The sequence below is a fragment of the Gymnoscopelus microlampas genome (assembly GCF_963454915.1).
Source record: "Gymnoscopelus microlampas genome assembly, chromosome: 10".
Taxonomy (NCBI): domain Eukaryota; kingdom Metazoa; phylum Chordata; class Actinopteri; order Myctophiformes; family Myctophidae; genus Gymnoscopelus; species Gymnoscopelus microlampas.
In genome coordinates this window covers 25,379,399-25,399,886 of record NC_139947.1, presented here as the reverse complement: position 1 = coordinate 25,399,886, position 20,488 = coordinate 25,379,399, and the positions used below count along the sequence as shown (strand labels likewise).

The following is a 20,488-nucleotide window of genomic DNA, read 5'->3' as shown; positions in this document are numbered from 1 at the left end:
CAACAAAACAAAAGGGTTCCTACCTTGAGCCGTCTTCTACTTGACTTCATCAGTTGTGTAAGTGATAGCCAGGCTCAAACTTTAGAAACCATGGATAGAGTGTCTTTTGGTTGAATTGTAATTGTGTTTTCTGTTCCTGTGTTGGAGGAGAGGGCCAGCCTGCTGGGGTTTGTCTTGGGGACGAGACACACCTGGTCCCAATCATACCCTTGGGCATAAACTCAGGCTGGCCAAAGTCATTCTGTCCCTCTCTCAGACACCAAGCAGGCAACACTGCCTGTACTGCTTGTTTTTGCTTTGTTTGGTTTGGTTTCAGTCCAGTTGCTTTTTGGCACTCGTACATACAGTACATGTTCACACAGCCATACACACTTAACACTACTGATACCACTGACTGTTCACATCTCATCACTTCACACCACCCTCTCACACTCTGAGAGAGAGTCCTGGGAATGTGAGAATGCTGTTCACAGACAGCTCATAGTCAGGGGATATTAAAAAAGTCTTGGAATAAATTCCTTACCAAAAAAAATCTTCACCAATGTGTTTGCTAAAAACGGCCGTTTTTAGCCCAAGGAGTGGTTTTGGTGCAAAACAAATGATTGCAATGGATTCAGAATCATAAAAACACCCTAGTTTGACACCTCACATGCTACTTAAAACAGAATTAAATTTGGATTTTTTTGGGGGGATTTTTTTTAACCAAGGTTATGGTGGGTTCTCCAACTTTAAGGAGCTGTCAAAAATTCTCCTAGGGATACTGAATTTCAATAAAGTTGTGATGTGTTACTAGACACCTTTGCAAACACATTGGTGAAGATTTTTTTTGGTAAGGAATTTATTCCAAGATTGGAAAATATTCTGCTAATATCTCCTGACTATCAGTGTTCAATACCATAATCCCCCTCAAACAAGACACCAAGCTTAAGAGTCAGGGTCTAAACCCAAGCCTCTGTGGCTGGATCCTCGACTTCCTGACAGAACAACGTGGTGGTGCGGATGGGAACAAAGACTTCTGACCCTCAGCACAGGTGCGTTTTGAGCCCCCATCTCCGCCTGTGTGGCAATGTTCATCTCCAACCAAGTGGTCAAGTTTCAGACGACACCACAGTGATAGGCTTGATCAAGAACAACAATGAAACGGCCTACAGGAGAGAAGTGGAGAACCGGACACAATGGTGCCAGGAGAACAACCAAGCTCTCAACATTGACAAAACAAAAGAGCTAATCATCGACAACATGAAGCCTCTTAGAGATCACTCCTCCATCCAGATCGGGGGCGCTGCAGTGGATAGGGTCAGACTCAGAGAGTTCAAATTCCTGGGGGTGCACGTCACTCGTTATAATGGATCCTAGGCAAACCCCGCTGTGATTGGCCAGTAGTCGCTGTAATTGACTCGCTGACCCTTTGCACTGCAGCACCATCGATGAGGCACATGATCTCTCTGCGGCCTCCTGAAGTCCACGAGCAGCTCCTTGGTCTTGTCGACGTTGAGGGCGAGGTTGTTCTCCCGGCACCAAAGTGGCAGTGAGTTAATCTCATCTCTATAGTCAGACTCGTCATTGTTGACGATTCAGGCATGTCATTTTGGCCTTTTTGGGTATGTCATAGATTCGAACCCACAACCTCCGTGTGGTGGGCAGGCACTTTACCACTGCACCACCCAAGCGCCTGGAATGACATTCTTGTCTTAGTTCTACTGGATCTCTTCTCCACTAGTCCCTTCATAACATTTTAGTCTACTTTTTATTTGTTGACGAAATTGGCAATATATTACGTTTTAGTCACCATGTAGCTTAGATTTTATTTTGTTTTCATCAGTGAAAAAAGGTAGTTGACGAACATTTTTCGTTAGACAAAACAAAAGTACTGACAGTTAACACAGAGGACAAAACCATTGCTACTGTGGACGGGACGGTGCTTGAGGCTGTCGAGGACTTCAAATATCTGCCTGGACTGCTTCAACGGAACAGGACCTAAAGGTCCAGAGGGCACTTGCCTGGAATGCCTTGCATGGGATGAGGAGAGTGTGGAAATCAGACATGGGAGAAGACCTCAAGAGGCGGCTGTTCGTAGCTACAGTGGAGTCAGTACTGCTGTATGGGGCTGAGACATGGACCCTCACAGCACAACAGGAAAGGACCCTGGATCAGAGAAATTCCATAAATGACAACATTTAAGAAGTAGTCCGAATAGCAGATCTACAAGTTGGGGTATTCTGCTGGTCAACGTTATCATTTATTTACTTTATTGCCTAATATAGTATCTTTGAATCAAAAAGTAAGAACGTTTATTTGTCACTATACTCATATACAGTAGGTACAAGATGCGAAATGCAGCCGAGTGCACCACTTTCCGAAGGGCTTGCAGGTCCCGAGAGTGGCTATTTCCATACCAGACAGTGATTCCCCCTTTCCTAAGCTCTAGGTGGTAGCAAAATAAAAGGATTCAAGATTGTGTGCATACTCCAGGTCAGGTCCTCAGTTATGTGCACACCAAGATACTTGAAGCTGCTCATTCTCTGCACCTGTGCCCCATCGATCGAGAGTGGTGCATGAGACCTCTGCCTTTTCTTGCAGGGAGAGGCAGTTTTCCTGGCACCACTGCGACAGATTTTCCACCTCCTCCAGGTAGGCCCTCTCTTCGTTGTTTTATATTAGGCCCACTACCACTGTGTCATCGTCAAACTAAACAATGCTGTTGGAGCTGTTTTGGGCCACACAGTCGTGATGTGTAGAGAGAGTACAGCAGCGGACTCAGTACACATCCCTGTGGAGCTCCTGTGCTGAGGGTGAGGGAGTATGAGGTGTGACTGCCCACCCTGACTACCTGTGGTCTGGCAGGTAGGAAATCCAGGACCCAGGCACTCATAGCCGGATTCAGACCCAGGTCGTTTCATTTGCTGACCAGCCTAATAAATAGAATTGAATATTTTATTGGCAAACGTTAAAAGTACACAGTATCACCATTAAAAGCACCAAAATGGATAAAATCACAAAAAAGCTGAAGCTTATTTTCATTGTGGTCCATTTTAAAACATCAAACACCCAACAAATTGTACAAACAAATAGTGTGAAAACACAATTAATACTAATATAAACGTCATGTCAGTATCAAGTCTATATCTTGTAAGTATCATGGTCAGTATCATGTCAGTATCATGGTCAGTATCGTGGTCAGTATCATGACAGTATCATGTCAGTATCATGGTTTGTATCATGGTTTGTATCATGGTCAGAATCATGTCAGTATTATGTCAGTATCATGGTCAGTGTAATGGTCAGTATCAGTATCATGTCAGTATCATGGTCAGTATCTGTCAGTATTTTCACTATTTTTGCCAAAAGTGCCCTTTTAGAAATTTCAGCTCCTGCCCCTCTAACATTCTCTGCATGTCCCTGCCTTTGATTAGAGACCCAAGGTGGGGATGATGGCATTGAAGGCTGAGTTGTACTCGATGAATAACACCCTTTTTGTCAAGGTGTGCAGTACCAGGGAGACAGCATCATCCGTGGATCTGTTTAAGTGGCAGGCGAACTGCAGAGGGTACAGTGTGCTGCGGATGGAGGAGCACATGGTAGTCTTTTACTTGTCTATTACTTCATGACTATTGAGGTCAGCGCTACCAGGCAGCAGTCGTTCAGGCCAGCAGGGGAAGCATTCTTGGGTACGGGAACAATACAATGTTCCATTCTGTCCCCTCTTGAAGCAGGAGGGGACTGCATGGACTGAGCAAGTGAGAGGTTGAATATAGTTGTGAACACAGGCACCAGGAGGTCAACACAGGTCTTGATGACCCGGCCTGAGATCTGTCCGTACCTGCTGCTTTCCTAATGTTTACCCCTTTCAGCACCCTCCGCATGTCCTCCTGGGATCAGCATCCCAGGGGACAGGGGTGCAACTCTCTCCTGTATCTGTGTGTGCCCGTGCTTCACTAAAGAGCTTTTTGCCCTCTACACACACATACATACGTATACAGAAGATAACTCATCATGTCATTTTTTCACATTTTGATGTCATATTTCACATGTTCAAAATTTGTCACAGTTGTAACTGAGCCTAAATCCTTACCAGTACATTATCTTGCTTTCTGTTGATAGATTTTTCATGTTTTCATGCATTTAATTTGAGAGTTTTGTGACTGCATTGCTGTGGTTGTGCCAATTCTTATATACTTTCTGTGTGCTTGTGTGTGAGTGTATACAGCATAGATGTAAAAGTATTGATACAGTAGGTCATAAGTTCCTTATACAGTACATAGCCCTGTATTTTCTGGTGGGACCCGATGACATGGATACCAGTAGCCAATGCATCTTCATATGGAACAAACACATCACGTCCCCAAGGCCCCTATGGATTGATGACTAACTATTCCGTGTTTGACACAAGGAAGGAGACAATAATGTCATGCAGCCTTGGTTTGACACGGAAGCACTGCGTTGCTATAGAAATATCCTTTCAAACATATTTCTGTCGGTAAGAGGTCAGGAAAGGTACATTTTCCATTTGTACACTCTCAGAAATAAAGTACAATAAAGTGTTCAGTACAGTACAGTCTGCTGTGAGCTGCAAGGCTATTATTTTTATTTTAATGCAAACACAACACAACAGGTTCTATTTGATCAAATATGCTGTTAAATAAAAAATAAAAAATAAATGTCTTATATGAGAATGTGTGTGTTCAGCTCATTAAACCAGAAGCTGGTTTCCAGATCTTTAAGAATTATGACAAAATGATAAAACCTAGCTCATCATGCGGCCTTGATTCAGATGAATGCAGTTGGGGGGGTGTTGCATTTTGTCAGCATATATTTCACAAGACAGGGTCTAATAACGGCATAGCTTCCATGTGAAGATATAAATGTTATTTGTTGTTTATATCTTGGATTATGTTAAAAGCACAGCCATTGCATTATGTAGCCTATCATTAAAGGATTTCGCTGCTCAGCCTCAATGTATTACTTTTATTACTGGAAGACAGTCATTTGCATGACTCGGTTGTAGAAGAACCCCACTATACATTGAAGAAGCATTCAAAAATGTACCTCTGTGTGGAATTCAATGTATCAGGCTAATGTAAATAACACAATCATATCACACAACCCCCTGTTTAGTGAGTGAGGCTCCGTTTTTACTTTCAAAGAACCACTGAAGGTCCATATCAGACGATTTATTTTGTTCTACACTGAGCCTTACAAATACTTTTTAATTAATTAATTGAATTATTTATTCATTGTTATATGGTAGATTGGTCGTGTATGATATGGTGGAAAGGTATGAGCTGAATAAATGCACTTTCTCCTAAGGTTATGTTGGATCTAAATAATTATGGTGGTAGACTGCCCTCTGGTGGAATTTAACCACCACCATCTTGGAGGAAATTTGGGGCACAGTAAACAGTTAAAGCCTGTTTGCCAAGAGAGTAGAGATCACCCAGTGGATTGTTCATGAGTCGCAACCTCCCTGGGTTGAATTATTGTTGATTTGCATCCTCAGTGGATCCATTTGTACACTCTCAGAGTTAGGCGACAAACGAATAAATGAACACTGAGGAACACTGTGTAGTTTATTACAAAGTGAAATGAATGAAAAATTAAGTGAAATATAGCTCTTTTGATAATGCATTATGGTTCTCAAGAATGTTAGTTCACCTATTCACCTGTAGTCAGACAGTAAGACATAGAGCTGGAAAGAGAGATTTGATGACTTGAATGAAAATCAGTCTGGATGTCCTAGGAATCTAGGCAAAAGCTGAACATGACTTTCAGTTTCAGATTACAATACACACAATATTTCACACACTGCAAAACCCTGAGTGAGTTTGTTAAGGCATATACAGTATGATGACTTATCGTAAACACTAGAATGTCACTTTAATGAGGGCATTCAATTGACAATATCTTGATTTGGGAAGAGGTGCTTTTATAGCCTATATGTGTACATGGCTTTATGGACATTATTTATAGAGCGAAGATGAAGATGCAGAAATGAAAAGCTTATTTTTTATAGGCATGTGTAAATTTACCAGAGCTCTGTTTCCTTGCCTAATCCTGTGTGTATTGTCTTTGCTCTCTAGTGCAAATGAAAAAACATGGTTTAGGATTGCTTGGAGAAACCATGAGCCTGTTTGATTTACTATCTGGCCAATCACTGCAAAGCTCAAACACCTCCTGCTGCAAGATGCTGCTGTCTTCACTTTCACTTGGGCCCTGGGATTGCAGGAGCTAAATCTCGCATTTGTAACTTAAGACTGCTTTGGTTGGATGTAGAATGTTTTGCTGGTAGGCTATTGGAAGTAACTTGGTGCATGCAATTGATGTTAAATGTATTTTGGACATATCCATATCCATTTTGTGTGCAGTCTTTGGCCCATAAATGTAAAATAAAGCAAATGAACTCATTGAACTGATGGAGAGCCGTGGGACACCTTCTCTGAGTGGCAGCTTATGTGTCATCACTTTCATTCGCTCAGTCTCAGTGACTCATGTTATACTTATTTCAATGTGGACAGCAATATTGGGAAGCAGTCTTGCCTTACCTCATGGGATGTTATGATTTCAAGCCTTGATTCAGTTTAACTGCACCATATGCACTAGGCAGGCCTAGTTTCTTTGACACGCTCATATCCTGAAGTGCTGTGTTTTTACTGTAATACACAGAGGAGCCTTCAGCCTTGAAGAAATCAATGCAGCCAAATCACAAACTGTGGGACGTAGCATGATGGCTCCTATGCTTCAACTATTTGTTTGTGTCTTTTTAAAATGGCATTTTTAAAATACAGAGTGGCCTGTATTAGCTATGTCTATTAACTTTCAAACTGGCATCCCTATATTGGGCATGTCATTATAGGCCAGGGATTCCCAAAGTGGGGTGCGTGCACCCCTCGGGGTGCTTGAGCTGCCTCTAGGGGGTGCATGAGAAGAAACATGTAATGGTGGTTTAATGGATGTAATAATAATTACACCATTAAACCACCAAATGGGATTTTTAATTAAGTAAAAGCATGCAATTAAAACATTTCCTTTGTACACTTTGGTAAAAGTTTAATCCAAAATAAAAAAAATACATTTTAACAAATTAATGAATGTACCCAAAATGCACTTCAGCTGCAATTTCAGTTTTCATGTTTGTAATTTTTTTTGATGGGGCTTAATTATGACAGCATTTCCCCCCATCTATAAGTGACGTTTGTAAAGCACAATAAGCACATTGCATTGCCTTGTTGTTGAAATGTGCTATACAAAAACACTTTCCTTTCCTTGCCTTGTGTGTAACTTTGTTGCAACTAATTGAAACTTTGTTACAATGTAGTTTCGATTTAATTCAAATGTTCACATTTCTGTGCTCTCTGGAATATTTATTGTGTGTTACGTATTATATTTTATGTGTTGTGATTATTTGTGTGATGCCCTCTAGGCAAATAGGCAATTTTCTAAGGATAGGGGGTGCATGAAAAGTCTGGGAACCACTGTTATAGGCAACCATTTTTTTTTAAATCTCAAAAACAGAACACGTTGTGAACTTGTAAATCAGCTTCTACAGAAGCAGGATATTTTGACATGTTTGTGGCAAAGGGTGATTGATGTTCAACCTGTGTAAATCCCACATTTGTAACTTTGTGACAATCATAATCAAGTACGATGCCCTGTGTGTCCTTCAAAATACATTGGATTTCTTTATACGGCCACCAAGGAACTTTGAAACACAAGACTTTGATACTAATGAGTTCCTCTGGCCTTTGGCAATTAAGATATGCAAATGTGATGGATATGCAGTGTCTGAAACTCCTAATGTGGATTTCCATCCTCGTTGCCAGCAGGGGTCACATAACCTTATAAGCCACTCTACAGACATGAGAGAGACTACCAATCATGAGTATTGACCCAGACAAAGGAATGCTGATTGATAGCATAAAAGACTTGAGGGATGGGAGTTAGTTAGAGGCCTCTACCACAACTTGTGTGATTCAATGTACTTATGCTTCGGAGAAAGCCATCAACTTAGTCTCTCTTTAATTCACTGATTCACTTTGTTTCGTATTCAAGAAGCGGCCAACAGACTATATTAATGTGTAACCCCCCCCCCCCCCCCCCATGCATTAGATTAGATCATCAGCTGTGTTGACATAGATGTGTTTTCATCATACAGATGTGTTTGAAGGGAAGTCACTCTTTGAATATCATATCGATTCTTCAAATTGTCTCTCAAGATTCTTTATATCCATTCTTCCTGTAGACCTTTTCATTATGCATAACACAGTGCAAATGTCACTGAAGACTTGGATTTGCATCTCTCAGATCGGATTAAAGGGTGCATTTTCCATGCAAACTCTGTCAAGAGAGTTATGTTTGCAATTATTGGAAATCACAGCCGTGCATGATTTACTGACTCATAATTTCATCATTTGCATATTGTTTACTTGCTTCTGTATGTGACCTAAACCTGAACCTGGTGATGACCCCTCTGGCCTCAATATTAGGTGAACTTTGACCCTCATAGCACTGTTCTATCTAGGTAATTCAGTGACCTCTAGCTAATAAAGCATAAAGGCTTTAGCATATAAATCAGAGGGTGGAAAATGATGCCCCTCTTAATCAATAGCATATGGAAGGAAAGAACAAGCTAATTAAATTGAGCCATGGAAAATCTAACTTGCCTGGCTCAATTCTCTCTTCAAATAAAAGCAGGGACAAGAGACTACACATTTATTAGTATGTTAGAAAGTAGAATTAATCAGAAAAGTCGGACATGGTGGAAAATACAGCTTCAAGCTTTGGCACCGTTGTTCATTTCAAACCCTCTTCAATCAATAAACACATTTCAGTAATCACAGTCCAAAGGCAATTTACTCTACCAAATTAAAGACAACATTGTTTGCCATTGTGGAGCATTAATCCCAGTCCAAAACTCTTTACAGGGCTGTATCTGTATTCATAAATGCAAGTTAATTTGAGTGAAATTGTTCCTTTCAGATAAAAGTGTAACTGTTTATGTTGTTCAATAATCTTTTTTTTTAATGTAACCCACACCCACTCAAAAAGTGAGAGAAATTGTACTGCATATTGTATAGCAGAAGCTCACAACGCATCACACTGCCACACATTGTGAGCTTGTAGATCGGCGTATAACTCAGACTTAAAACTCAGGCTTATAACCTCTGCAGATGCAGATGTTGATGTAGAACTGCTAACAGAATTGACAGCTGTTTGTTCAGCAACATAAATCAGCATGAATGATATATATTATGTCAGTCAGTGAGCAGGGACAGGTTTTTATGGTCATCCAGTCGACTGGAAAAGGGATGTAGATAGAAGTCAGTGACAGCTATGATGATTGTAAATCATCTGGACCCTCAGGCACCCACCCACAAGCTGCAGTCTGGCTGTGTGTGTGTGTGTGTGTGTGTGTGTGTGTGTGTGTGTGTGTGTGTGTGTGTGTGTGTGTGTGTGTGTGTGTGTGTGTGTGTGTGTGTGTGTGTGTGTGCGTGTGCGTGCGCGTGCGCGTACGTGCCTGTGTGTGTCAGTGCATGTATGCGTGGGTGGAATATGTGTGTGGCCTTATATTTTTCTGAATACAGTTCAAGATCCCTTCTCTCTATCAATCACTTCGCTGTTTTGTCGTTGTGATATGATCAATGTGATATATCATATATTAAAGGTGGTATGTGATATTTTTTGTTAAAATAAGTGTTACATATCTCATTATTCTGATATAAATTCTGAAGTAAATATTGCTATACAGTGTTTATTCAGTAACATGACTGTAGGAGTCTCCCTGTCTCTCCAGCTTTTTAGAAAACAGAAAATACATTTTCAGGTGAGGAAATTGGAAGTGATGACACAAAGAAATGAGCAGATATCATTGGAACTGGAACATTATAAAATTGAAACTGAAAAATGGGTAGGTACTTTGACCACTGTGACCCACCTGAAAATGTATTTTCTGTTTATTAAAGAGATGGAGAGACAGGGAGACCCCTGTTACTGAACAAACACTCTATACTATAGCAATAATCACTATCAGAATATAGTGCTTTAACCTTTTAACAAAACACTTTTTGTTTTAACCACAAAATATCCCTTACCTACCTTTAATGGCTTTCTGTAATATTAATGAAATGCCAAGTGGCTATTGTAAATTATGCTGGCCTTACTATTCACTTGTAGAGAGAAGCTACTGTAGCACTCAACCAGGCTGTGAGCACATGAAGCCAAAACATATAAAAGCTTATAGGACACTGAAGGCAGCTCATATAAGCAATTAGCTATAAGCAATTTAATTTATTTAAAGGGGTATTCCACTTTAAAACACCTCTTGGGTCATTTTGTGTGTACCCCAGACAATGTTTAAGTTGCTTGATTCAATATATATTTGATATTAATTTGATCAGACACTCCCCCCCCCCTTCTATATAAGAAAATGCACCCTTAAATCCTAGTGTTGTTATTGTCATTGTTAGCTTAGGACTAATGTCTCATTACTTTGATGTTTTTGCTCTTGGACCCTTTTGGGTGTTATTATTTTTGACTCTGCTGCTAATTGACACATTTTGCCAGGACTGTACACTAACTGTAAGCCTGCTGTCCTGCACTGTAGGCCTGTAGCTGTATCTGCTTTTTTCTATAGGCCTATATTTCTCTCCTTTATTGTTGTAAATTGAATTTCCCTGTGGGATCAATACCGTCCATCCATCCACAAACCCACCTACCCATCCATCCACAAACCCAGCCACCCACCCATCCATCCATCCAATAGAATTTCAAACTCTATGTTAACCATAGACTAATTGAAACATATGTCTCTGGTTCTGGTGACTGATATTGTCCTAATGTTTGAGTGGACTGTCATTTAAAAAAAAATTGTAAATAAAAAATAAAAATAAAAATGATATCTAGATGAAACCAGGTGGAGAGTAATTACATATTGCAAGTCAACGTAATTCCCAGTGGTGGAAAAAGTTCTCAAATGTTTTACTCAAGTGAAAGTATCAATACTGCAATGTAAAATACCCTGTTACAAGTAAAAGTCCGGAATTTAAAATTTACTTGAGAAAAAAGTACAAAAAATATTGGTATTAAGATGTACTTAAAGTACCAATAGTAGAAAGTAGCCTACTCATTATGCAAATGTACCATTTTACAAGTTTTCAAATGTATGAAATGTATAAAAATCCATGCGACGCATTGTGAGCTTGCTATTTTCAAATGGCTGAAATGTAAAAGAGTTTTCAAATAATTGTAGTGAAGTAAAAGCACAATATTTGCCTCTTAAATACAGTACTTGATTAATGTACTGAGTTACTTTACACGCCACTGGTAATTCCCACATGACATGAACGCATCACGAGCCTCGGTGTGTGTTTTGGATTCGTTGATCACGTGACGCGTCTCGTTGTTTTGCGCATCCCTGCGCTGTGAGAGGAAGAGGAGGAAGGAGGCTTGTTATTCTCTCCTACCGTACAAAATAATGGCCACGCCGGACAATTTATCTGGTGAAACTGGGGGTCCCATGGACCCCCGGTTCGAACGGGATGTGGTGGCACCGTCACACGTGGACATGGACACCGCGATCGTGCTGCTGGGAGCAGGGGTGACAGCGATCACCCACCCGCTCCTCTATGTTAAACTGTTAATCCAGGTAGAAATCAGTGGTTTTCAACCCTTTTCATGTCAAGGTCCATTATTTATTCGGCATTTATTATGCCACGGACCACCATTTGATGAGATTTAAACCTCTCAGACCCAAAACGTTTTATATTTTGTTGATTTGGTCCACAATTCCATGCTGCGTTGATGTTGGTACCATAGGAGAGATAACAGGCAAACGTTGATCAAAATAACAATTATTTAATTAAGTAATGCAGACGTTTAACAATAATGTAACTCTTGAGAGAGTAAAATGAAACCAAATGTGGTTAAATGTTACACTCTCAAGTGTTAAAGATCTATAAGGGTCCATTTGGTTACAACCAACCTCCATCATTTAGCTGGGGACCACCTGGAACCCCCTCGAGGACCACTGGTGGTCCCCGGACCACCTATTAACCGTTAATAGACAAAAGTATTAGCAACCTGGCCATCTGATTATTATAGCTATAAATGTACCTGGGTTGCGCCATGCTAGACTTTATTCTTGTATTTATGTTTATTCTACTGTACATTTACCTGATACCATTTTTTGTTTTTTCTTTTCTTTTATTAATACAAATTCCTTATCACTTAAACTGAACAGCTATCCAGTGACCACTGAAATCTATCTTTTCTATCTATTTTTATCTATTTTATAACAATCTTTCACGTATATACTCAGATATTTATACCGCGTTAATTTGCTCTGTATTACAACATACCAATTAGGATTACATTATTGGACTATCATGACATTTTATTCTGATTAAAGAAACAAGACGTTTTCCTTATTGCTATAACAGCTCCCATTAGACAAGCTGCACATTCTGTATATGCAGCCAAACCAAGACCCCTGCAGCAAGCAGCTGGCATTCAGTCATTCATTCATTCATTCATTCATTCATTCATTCATTCATTCATTCATTCATTCATTCATTCATATCGTATGTGCTTTTGATTCCAGGTCGGCCACGAGCCTCTTCCTCCAACTGTGGGTGCCACCATGTTTGGCAGGAGAGTCCTGTACCTTCCTGGATTCTTCGCTTATGGTGAGTCAAGTCGGATCTTGACATGACATGTATTGTTTATGTATTATGTCAGTTAACCCATTTAGACCAGGAATGCATCTGTGTCATTTTAGATGTTAGCTATAACCATTATTTTTATACTTTGGCTATTCAAAAATAGCAGATCTATAAGCTCATAGCTTCTTCTTTTTTTTAGAAAAATGAAAATGTGTTAAAATCAAACATTTTTAACTAAAATTTTTGCTTCTGGGGGGGTCCCTGGAACAACATATTTTGAGATAGGGGATGGGGGATCTACAAGCTCATAGTGTGGCACTCGGTGCCCCGCTATGAGCTTGTATATCTGCTATTTTTGAATGGCCGAATTAATCTAAAAATGACACAGATGCGTTCCCGATTTGAATGGGTTAAGGGGAGATGACAGAAGGTGACTTGATTGTGTGTTCTCACTCAGCACAGTATATTGTGAGAGTGGATGGAAAGAGAGGACTCTTTCGTGGCCTCTCCCCACGTATCCTTTCCAGTGCCATCTCCACCATTGTCAGAAGCAAAGTTAAAAAGGTAAACAACGTTTGACTAAGATTATATCATTTTTATAGTCTCTCCAGTAATTGCATGGTAGTAGTTGCATGGTGCAAATGATGGATTTTCATTCTTTATTTTATTTTTATTTTTTTCCAAAAAAAAAAAAAAAAAATCATTGTATTTGCCCATTATATTTTGTAAAGCATTGTGCTAGAAATGTCAGCAATAGGCCAGATTGTTAACCTTAAAATATTTTTTTTCTGTAATAGTCCTAGAAAAGATTATGGAGCTCTCTTTATAACAAAGGTAGACAAAAGTCAGTGTCATGATTCGGTTCAGCACTGATTAGCACAGTATTACATTGCTCATATCTATTTATTGCCTGTTAGTTGCTAAATAGATTTTTAGATTTTACTGTTTACTTTCACAGCATTTCCTGATCTGGCTCAGAGTTGTATCCCGTCCTGATGACGGTCAGACCGTAGCCATCCAATAATCTGATCCACGTTTTTGAGAGGAGTAGATAAACAGGCATTTTCCATGGTGGGTTTTACTGCAGTAGAGTTGATGGTACTTGGCCGTCAAGGAAAACCTCAACCAGTCCTATCATAATTATTGCACAATTGACTAATCACAATTATTTGAAATAATCGCAGTTATTTTTGCATGATCGTCATAATCGTTTCCATGTTGAAACATTTTTAAAAAATGGCGGAAATAGCAGATCTACAAAGTCACAACATTTCGTGATGAAAAAAATATTATTATTGTTCTTTATTTATATTTTCCAATGCCAACAACCCAATTAAATCGTTAATTACAACTATTTGTATAACAATGATCATCAAGTTATATTTCATGATCATGACCCTAACCATCAACACATAAAACATGTGTATTTAAATGTAACTGAAAATTGTGTATGTTTTATCTGCAGGCCATGCCATCAGTGCAGGTGGAACAAGTGTCCAACAGAGATGACTTAAAGACGTCACTCAAGAAAGTGGTCAAAGAGGTGAGATGTCATCATTACTCTATTACATCTTCTGAAGCACTCTCTGCCCTTTAATGCGTCTAATTTGAATAGTAAAAAGCTTGCTAATACCTATCATTATATAATTCTGTCATGCTTCTTTCTACACGTGCCCTATTTTGAAAGAATGAAAAATCTTAAAGTGTGTCAGAAATCCCAGACATTTTGTTACATATTATGCTTTTGTTATTTCCACGTTTCCCTTTGTGTCTATTCAGACCTCACATGAGATGGTGATCCAGTGCCTGTCCAGAATAGCCACTCATCCATGTCATGGTACTGTATGTACTCAAGCTGTCTATGTTTCCTTTTCCTTGAGCTAATCTCCAGCTTTTTTTATTTCTGGCTCCATTGACCAGAAATCTAACAGCTATAGGTAAAAGGTTACGTTACAAATGACATAATAGACTAAATACATTGCTTTCATCATGCATCAGGGATCAAAGTTAACATCTGACCTTTGGGTAATTTTAGGGAGGACTCTGTCATCAATGCTACACTGTAAAATCCTGAGTGTCAATCTAACTCGGATATTGTACAAATGCAACCAAATGGACCGTTAGAGTTAAATTAACACTCTGGATTTTATAGTGTACCCATTCAGGTGGATATGACCAATAATAACAATCAACATAAGAACTGACTGGTAGACTTATGACCGACATTCTGCTTTTCTTTTTCAGTTATCTCTGTGCGTTGCATGGCTCAGTTCATAGGCAGAGAGGCCAAGTACGGGTAAGACCCAGTTTGATTATGACAGTGATTCTCAACTTGTGGGCCAGGGCCCACTGATGGGCCGTGAGGCAAGTGGGCCCGGCCCCCAACAAACCTTTTAATGATAATATAATATAACATCAAATAAAATAAAGTAAAAATACTTCATTAGTTCTATTGATCCTAGCCGGAACACAATCAATTGATCGATCATTAAAATAAACATACATTTAAAATGCACGGCTGCCGTGTTAAGGGGTCAGATGGGTGGGCTGCGAACGCTTTTGAGATGTTCAAGTTGGGTCCTGATTCAGAAGAGGTTGACCTCAGATTTAAACTGTGCTAACTGCTAAGTACACCGGTCTTAATAGAACTAGTGCAAAATAAACAGAACCTTTTGAATTTCTTTTAACGGAACAGGGGGGTCGCCAAATCTTTTTGTTTTACATTAACCACTTCAACCCTAGCATCCCTATTTTAAGGGGAACATTACCCAAAAATAGCAGATCTACAAGCTCACAACGCCTCGCGCTGCGAGGCGTTGTGAGCTTGTAGATCGGCTAATTTTGGCAGAGAGGTTTGGTGAAGAGGGGAAAAAAGAGAAAACCAAGTACAAGTCTTCTAAGTATTGATGGTGGTTAACCATACAAGTGGTTAACTGTCTGAAAATACACATTTACATGTACCCAACACAATGCTACACAATGATAATGCTGTCAAACAAGTCTATGATATATGCTATTTAATCTCCAACACAATTTTATACAATATGATCAGCTGAGGGGTCCTAGGCCTGAAAAACGGTGAAGACCCCTGCCATAGAGTGCACACTATTGTGTAATATGTGTTCATATCCAGTATGTGTCACTGCAGAGTGCAACAGGTCTGGTCTGTCCAGTCATATCCAACTCTCATCTCACAATGTCACCATAAAGTAGCTAGTCCTTGCTGGATGAATGTGCTATATAAATAAAGTTTGATTGATATGTATGTATACACATATCATTAGAATTTGTAAACATGCGAAATCTAAACATGCAGTATAAATGCAGGATACGATGATGTGTTTGATCATTCTTGTATATTTCTGGGCTCTATACACTGCAGTGGGTTGTTCAGCTGTATTTCCAAAATCTTTGAAGAGGAAGGTGTTGGAGGATTCTTTGTGTGAGTAATTTATTTTATAATTTCACAATTCCTGAGATAGGCGCTTCTAATACAACAATAGTGAAAAATGTGTGACTATATGCTGGACTTATATGCTGTGTTGTGGATGTGTGTGTTTGCAGGGGTGTTGTACCCCATGTCCTAGGAGAGGTCATCTTCTTGTGGGGTTGTAATCTCCTTGCTCACTTCATCAACTCCTACGCTGTAGACGACAATGTAAGTCTAGAACCACTGTTTCTTAAGCCCGATTTATAATTTATATGATGGTGTCCCATGGAGAAAATAACAAATCTACAAGCATGATCACAACATGTTTCATTGTGTATTTTGGCTGACTCATCTGGCTGAGACTGACCAAAACAGCACAAAATGTAGAGTGAGATCTACTTGTTTAGGAAAATAAGTTGTTATAAACTGTATGATCATATTTACAAATTAGTATGCTTTGCTCTTATTTCAAAATACTATTATTGGTAGATGATACAAGCCAATTCTACAGCAACCCAGTCCAGATTGCAGGACAATTCATTTAAAAATAAACTATCATCATTCATCATCATCCTAGTTCAAATCCTTGGTATGGTTAATGTGTCTTCACCAGTGCCGTTGCATTTATTTTTCAGTTCAGCCAAGCCCCAGCAGTGCGAAGCTACACTAAATTTGTAATGGGGGTAAGATTAATGTTGAAATTGTAGTCAGACAGGTTTTCCACATTGTGTTAGGTACACATCTGAGTAGATTATTTTCTTCTTTCTTCTTCTCTAGATTGGAGTGAGTGTATTGACATATCCTTTTATGCTAGTAGCAGACCTTATGGCGGTCAACAATTGTGGGTAAGTAATTGACAGCGTGCAAACGTTTTTTTGTATGACTAATTACAGTATATTCAATCCATCTGAAGGTAGACTATGTGTTCGGTAAGATAGTACTTAAAGGGAAATATGAATGCCTTTATGGTGCGGTCAACATATTATTTTTAATACATAGAAAGAAATGAGTACCGCTATGTTATTTCCTAGTAGGTTTCCATGTAGGTTAGTACTATAATATTATGTGGTACTCATTATCAATTTCTTGTGGGTATTTTTCTAGTAATTATGATTACAATCTACTTTCCTGGTAAATACCTGGAAAGTTGTGTCGGGGACTGTAAAATAACAGGCTGTCTGAGTTTTGCAGAAAGAATTGTGAATTACATACTGTATTGGGAGTGTAATTTTTTATGTCAATGATTTCCTTTTTTGTCTATGAAATTTCCCACTTTCCCCACTTCATTCCTTGTGTTCACAGTTTGGCCGCTGGTCTTCCCCCCAACTCTCCCATATTCAAGTCCTGGTTGCATTGCTGGAATCACCTCAGCCAAAAGGTTCTGTTACATCATCAGTAGAAAATACACTGTGTGTGTGTGTGTGTGTGTGTGTGTGTGTGTGTGTGTGTGTGTGTGTGTGTGTGTGTGTGTGTGTGTGTGTGTGTGTGTGTGTGTGTGTGTGTGTGTGTGTGTGTGTGTGTGTGTGTGTGTGTGTGTGTGTGTGTGTGTGCGCGCGCGCGCGCTCTTTCTTGTCATGTTAAGGGTGTTCAAGGGGATTATTCTATGATTTGTGAAACAGCATGAAAGAAACCCCCCACACTAACGCGTGTTGTTTCCTAAACAATTAGCATAATAATAATGTTTAGATATTACCGCTGTTATACATACAGCCAACCAGTTGAATAAATTACAGATTGATGCTTTAACTTTTGCTTTTAGGAAATATCCCACACCATTAGGGTTTTATGGAAGATGTGTCTGAACATGATCTATTGCTAGTTTGACCACTTCAAATACTCTTTAATCTTAAAATAACTAATAACCAAAAATAGCATATATCTACAAGCTCACAACGCGGCAGTGCGAAGAATCCAAATGACTGAAATCAGTCGTGGCGACTGAGAACTTTAATCCAAGCTGTTAACCCATTAAGACCGGGAACACATCTGTGTAACCACTTAAACCATTATTTTATACTTTGGCTATTCAAAAATAGCTCTGTGCCACGCTGTGAGCTTGTAGATCTGCTATTTTAGAAAAATCTTTTAAAACAATCTTTTATTTATATATATTTTTAAAGTGAACATTTGTAACTTAAATCTTTGCATCTGGGGGTCCCTGGAACAAAATATTTTGAGACTGGGGGGTCCGCGGCCAAATACATATAACTTTTTTTTATTTTTTTAGCACCTCTGATACAGCAACATGCGTTTTTCAGAAAACTGTGGGTTTAACACATTGACTTTCTGTATCCACCACTACAGGGCCATCTGTTCAGAGGATCAAGCTTCTTTTTCCGCCGTGTGCCTGTGACAGCCATGCAAGTGGCTGAGAACTGACATGGCCACCTGCTGCGAGAACATGCCACTGATCTCCCTCTTCTCATGTCCTTCTCAGAGACCAGCAGCTCCCTTTCCACTAACACTTTACTGCCCACAAGTGGACGTACTGTAGCATGAGCAGCTAAATGAGTCTCAAGGAGCATTTACTGAACCTTTTTATTTGCCTTTATTTAAAAATGTGACTTCTAGGTAAGGACATGTTAAAACGTAGGCCTTTCAGTTTGACAAATGATAATATTAAACTTTATTTTTATGGTGTTTATTGAAACAAAGATTTCCGAGATTTACTGTGAAAGAAAATACAGCAGTTCAAGGGGAAGATGCAAGAATGAGATAAAAAACAAACTAAATAAGAGACAAGGTGATAAGTGTTGAGAGAGGCGATATAAAGGACAAGGAATACATGAGCACCTTGAAAAGGCCTTCTATGTTTTTAGAAGTTATATAACGTCACAGAAGTTTGCTAGCCTGAGATGCCCAGGCATGGCGTTCCAAAGCTTAGGTGCCTGGTCAAGAGTATTCAAGCAGGTTCTAATTAAATCAATAACCATAAATGTTGTGACTGCTTGGTAGCACCGAAAGTAGCAGGTAAGACAACCTGTCTGTTGTGTAGCTTGTTTTTTTGTTTAATCAGCTGATCATCATTAGGCAGCTAAAAGGAAAACCAAATTACCTAACGAGTCACCCACCAGAGGCAGCATTATTCTACAATCTTACAAAATGCTCAGTCAGTCGTATCAGTGATATAATAAGGGCACTTGACACCAAGTCTAATGCAAGATGTTTAATAAGAGGCCTCTTCTTTCTAGTAAGATTTTTCAATTTGAAGCCTTCCTGATTCAAGTTTGACATTTCAGTATTTTCTTAATTATGATTCAGACCAGAGACCACAGAACCATAGCTCGAAGTGCCAGGGACGAACCTTCATGTGCTTCCCCAATGACTGAGTGTAAACGTGCAAGTGCGTATGTTCATGTTATCTTCTGTAGGTTGTATTGCATCGCCATAACTAAGGAAAAGCATGAATCTGTTACACTGTAAATCCGTTAATTTAACAGTGTACAAATGTAACCAAATGGACGCATTTGGTTACATTTGTACACTAACACTGAGGATTTTACTGTGTATACAATTTGCCTGTTTTATTTGAGCACTTTAATTCTGAAGTGTATAGTGTTCATTTGTTTTCCATTCATATTGCCATGCAACAACTTTCTCGTGTTTGCCGTCTTATTACTTTTCATACTGTTCTCCTAGGAAGGGAAAAGTGATCAAGACTAAAACTATTACAATTACTGTTGAGTCTTAATGTTATAATGTTCATAAATAATCTGACCTCTCTTACATTTGCCTGTTTCTGTGTTGTAACCTTGCCTTATGTTTTATATATAAAATAACAGGATTGTTGTTCAAGTAATTTGTTGGTCTTCACATCTTTGTCTAGTCGAGTTCACTCAATTATTTTACTTAAGTAAAAATATCTACCACAATGTAGAAATACTCTTACAGTAAATGCAGAATGTTCCATTTCACAATTTATCAAAATGTATAAAATCTTTTGAAAATGACAGATCTACAAGCTCACATGTTGCGACGCAATGTGAGCTTCTAGATTGGTTATTTTCAAATAGCTGAAGTGTATAGGGCTTAAGTGGTTTATGTATGTTTTGTAATAATGAAAATCTACAAATAACTTAAGTTTTCAAATAATTGTAGTGGAGTAAAAGTAAAAATATATAGCGGAAATCTATTTTAGGTCTTTTTCTGCGGCCTAGAACGGGGATTATATTCTATAAAAGACTAAATTAAACATATATGAAGCAATAACAAAAGAAGCATCAATTGCACAAAGGAAATACAAATAAATAAAGCTAAAAATTAAATATTAAAGGGACACTTCACCCAAAACCTTTTTTCATGAAGTCTAGGACCCCATAAACATGATCCTGGTGGTTTTTTTGTGTTGTATCTGTGTTTTTAGATTTTTGATCCGTTTGATCCGTGAGACACGGCTGAAAGCGTC

General features: G+C 39.0%; 1 protein-coding gene across 1 annotated transcript; it reads left to right on the top strand.

Moving 5' to 3' along the window:
• The first annotated feature begins 11,431 nt into the window (after positions 1 to 11,431).
• Positions 11,432 to 19,824, top strand: LOC311054490 (mitochondrial carrier homolog 1-like). The gene is made up of 12 exons (XM_084070502.1): positions 11,432 to 11,638; positions 12,593 to 12,677; positions 13,111 to 13,217; positions 14,119 to 14,196; positions 14,433 to 14,490; positions 14,898 to 14,949; positions 16,036 to 16,095; positions 16,218 to 16,311; positions 16,719 to 16,766; positions 16,861 to 16,928; positions 17,386 to 17,461; positions 18,388 to 19,824. Exons 1-12 carry the CDS (start codon positions 11,468 to 11,470, stop codon positions 18,460 to 18,462), a joined length of 972 nt encoding a protein of 323 aa, XP_083926628.1. The 5' UTR covers positions 11,432 to 11,467; the 3' UTR covers positions 18,463 to 19,824.
• The last annotated feature ends 664 nt before the right edge of the window (positions 19,825 to 20,488 follow it).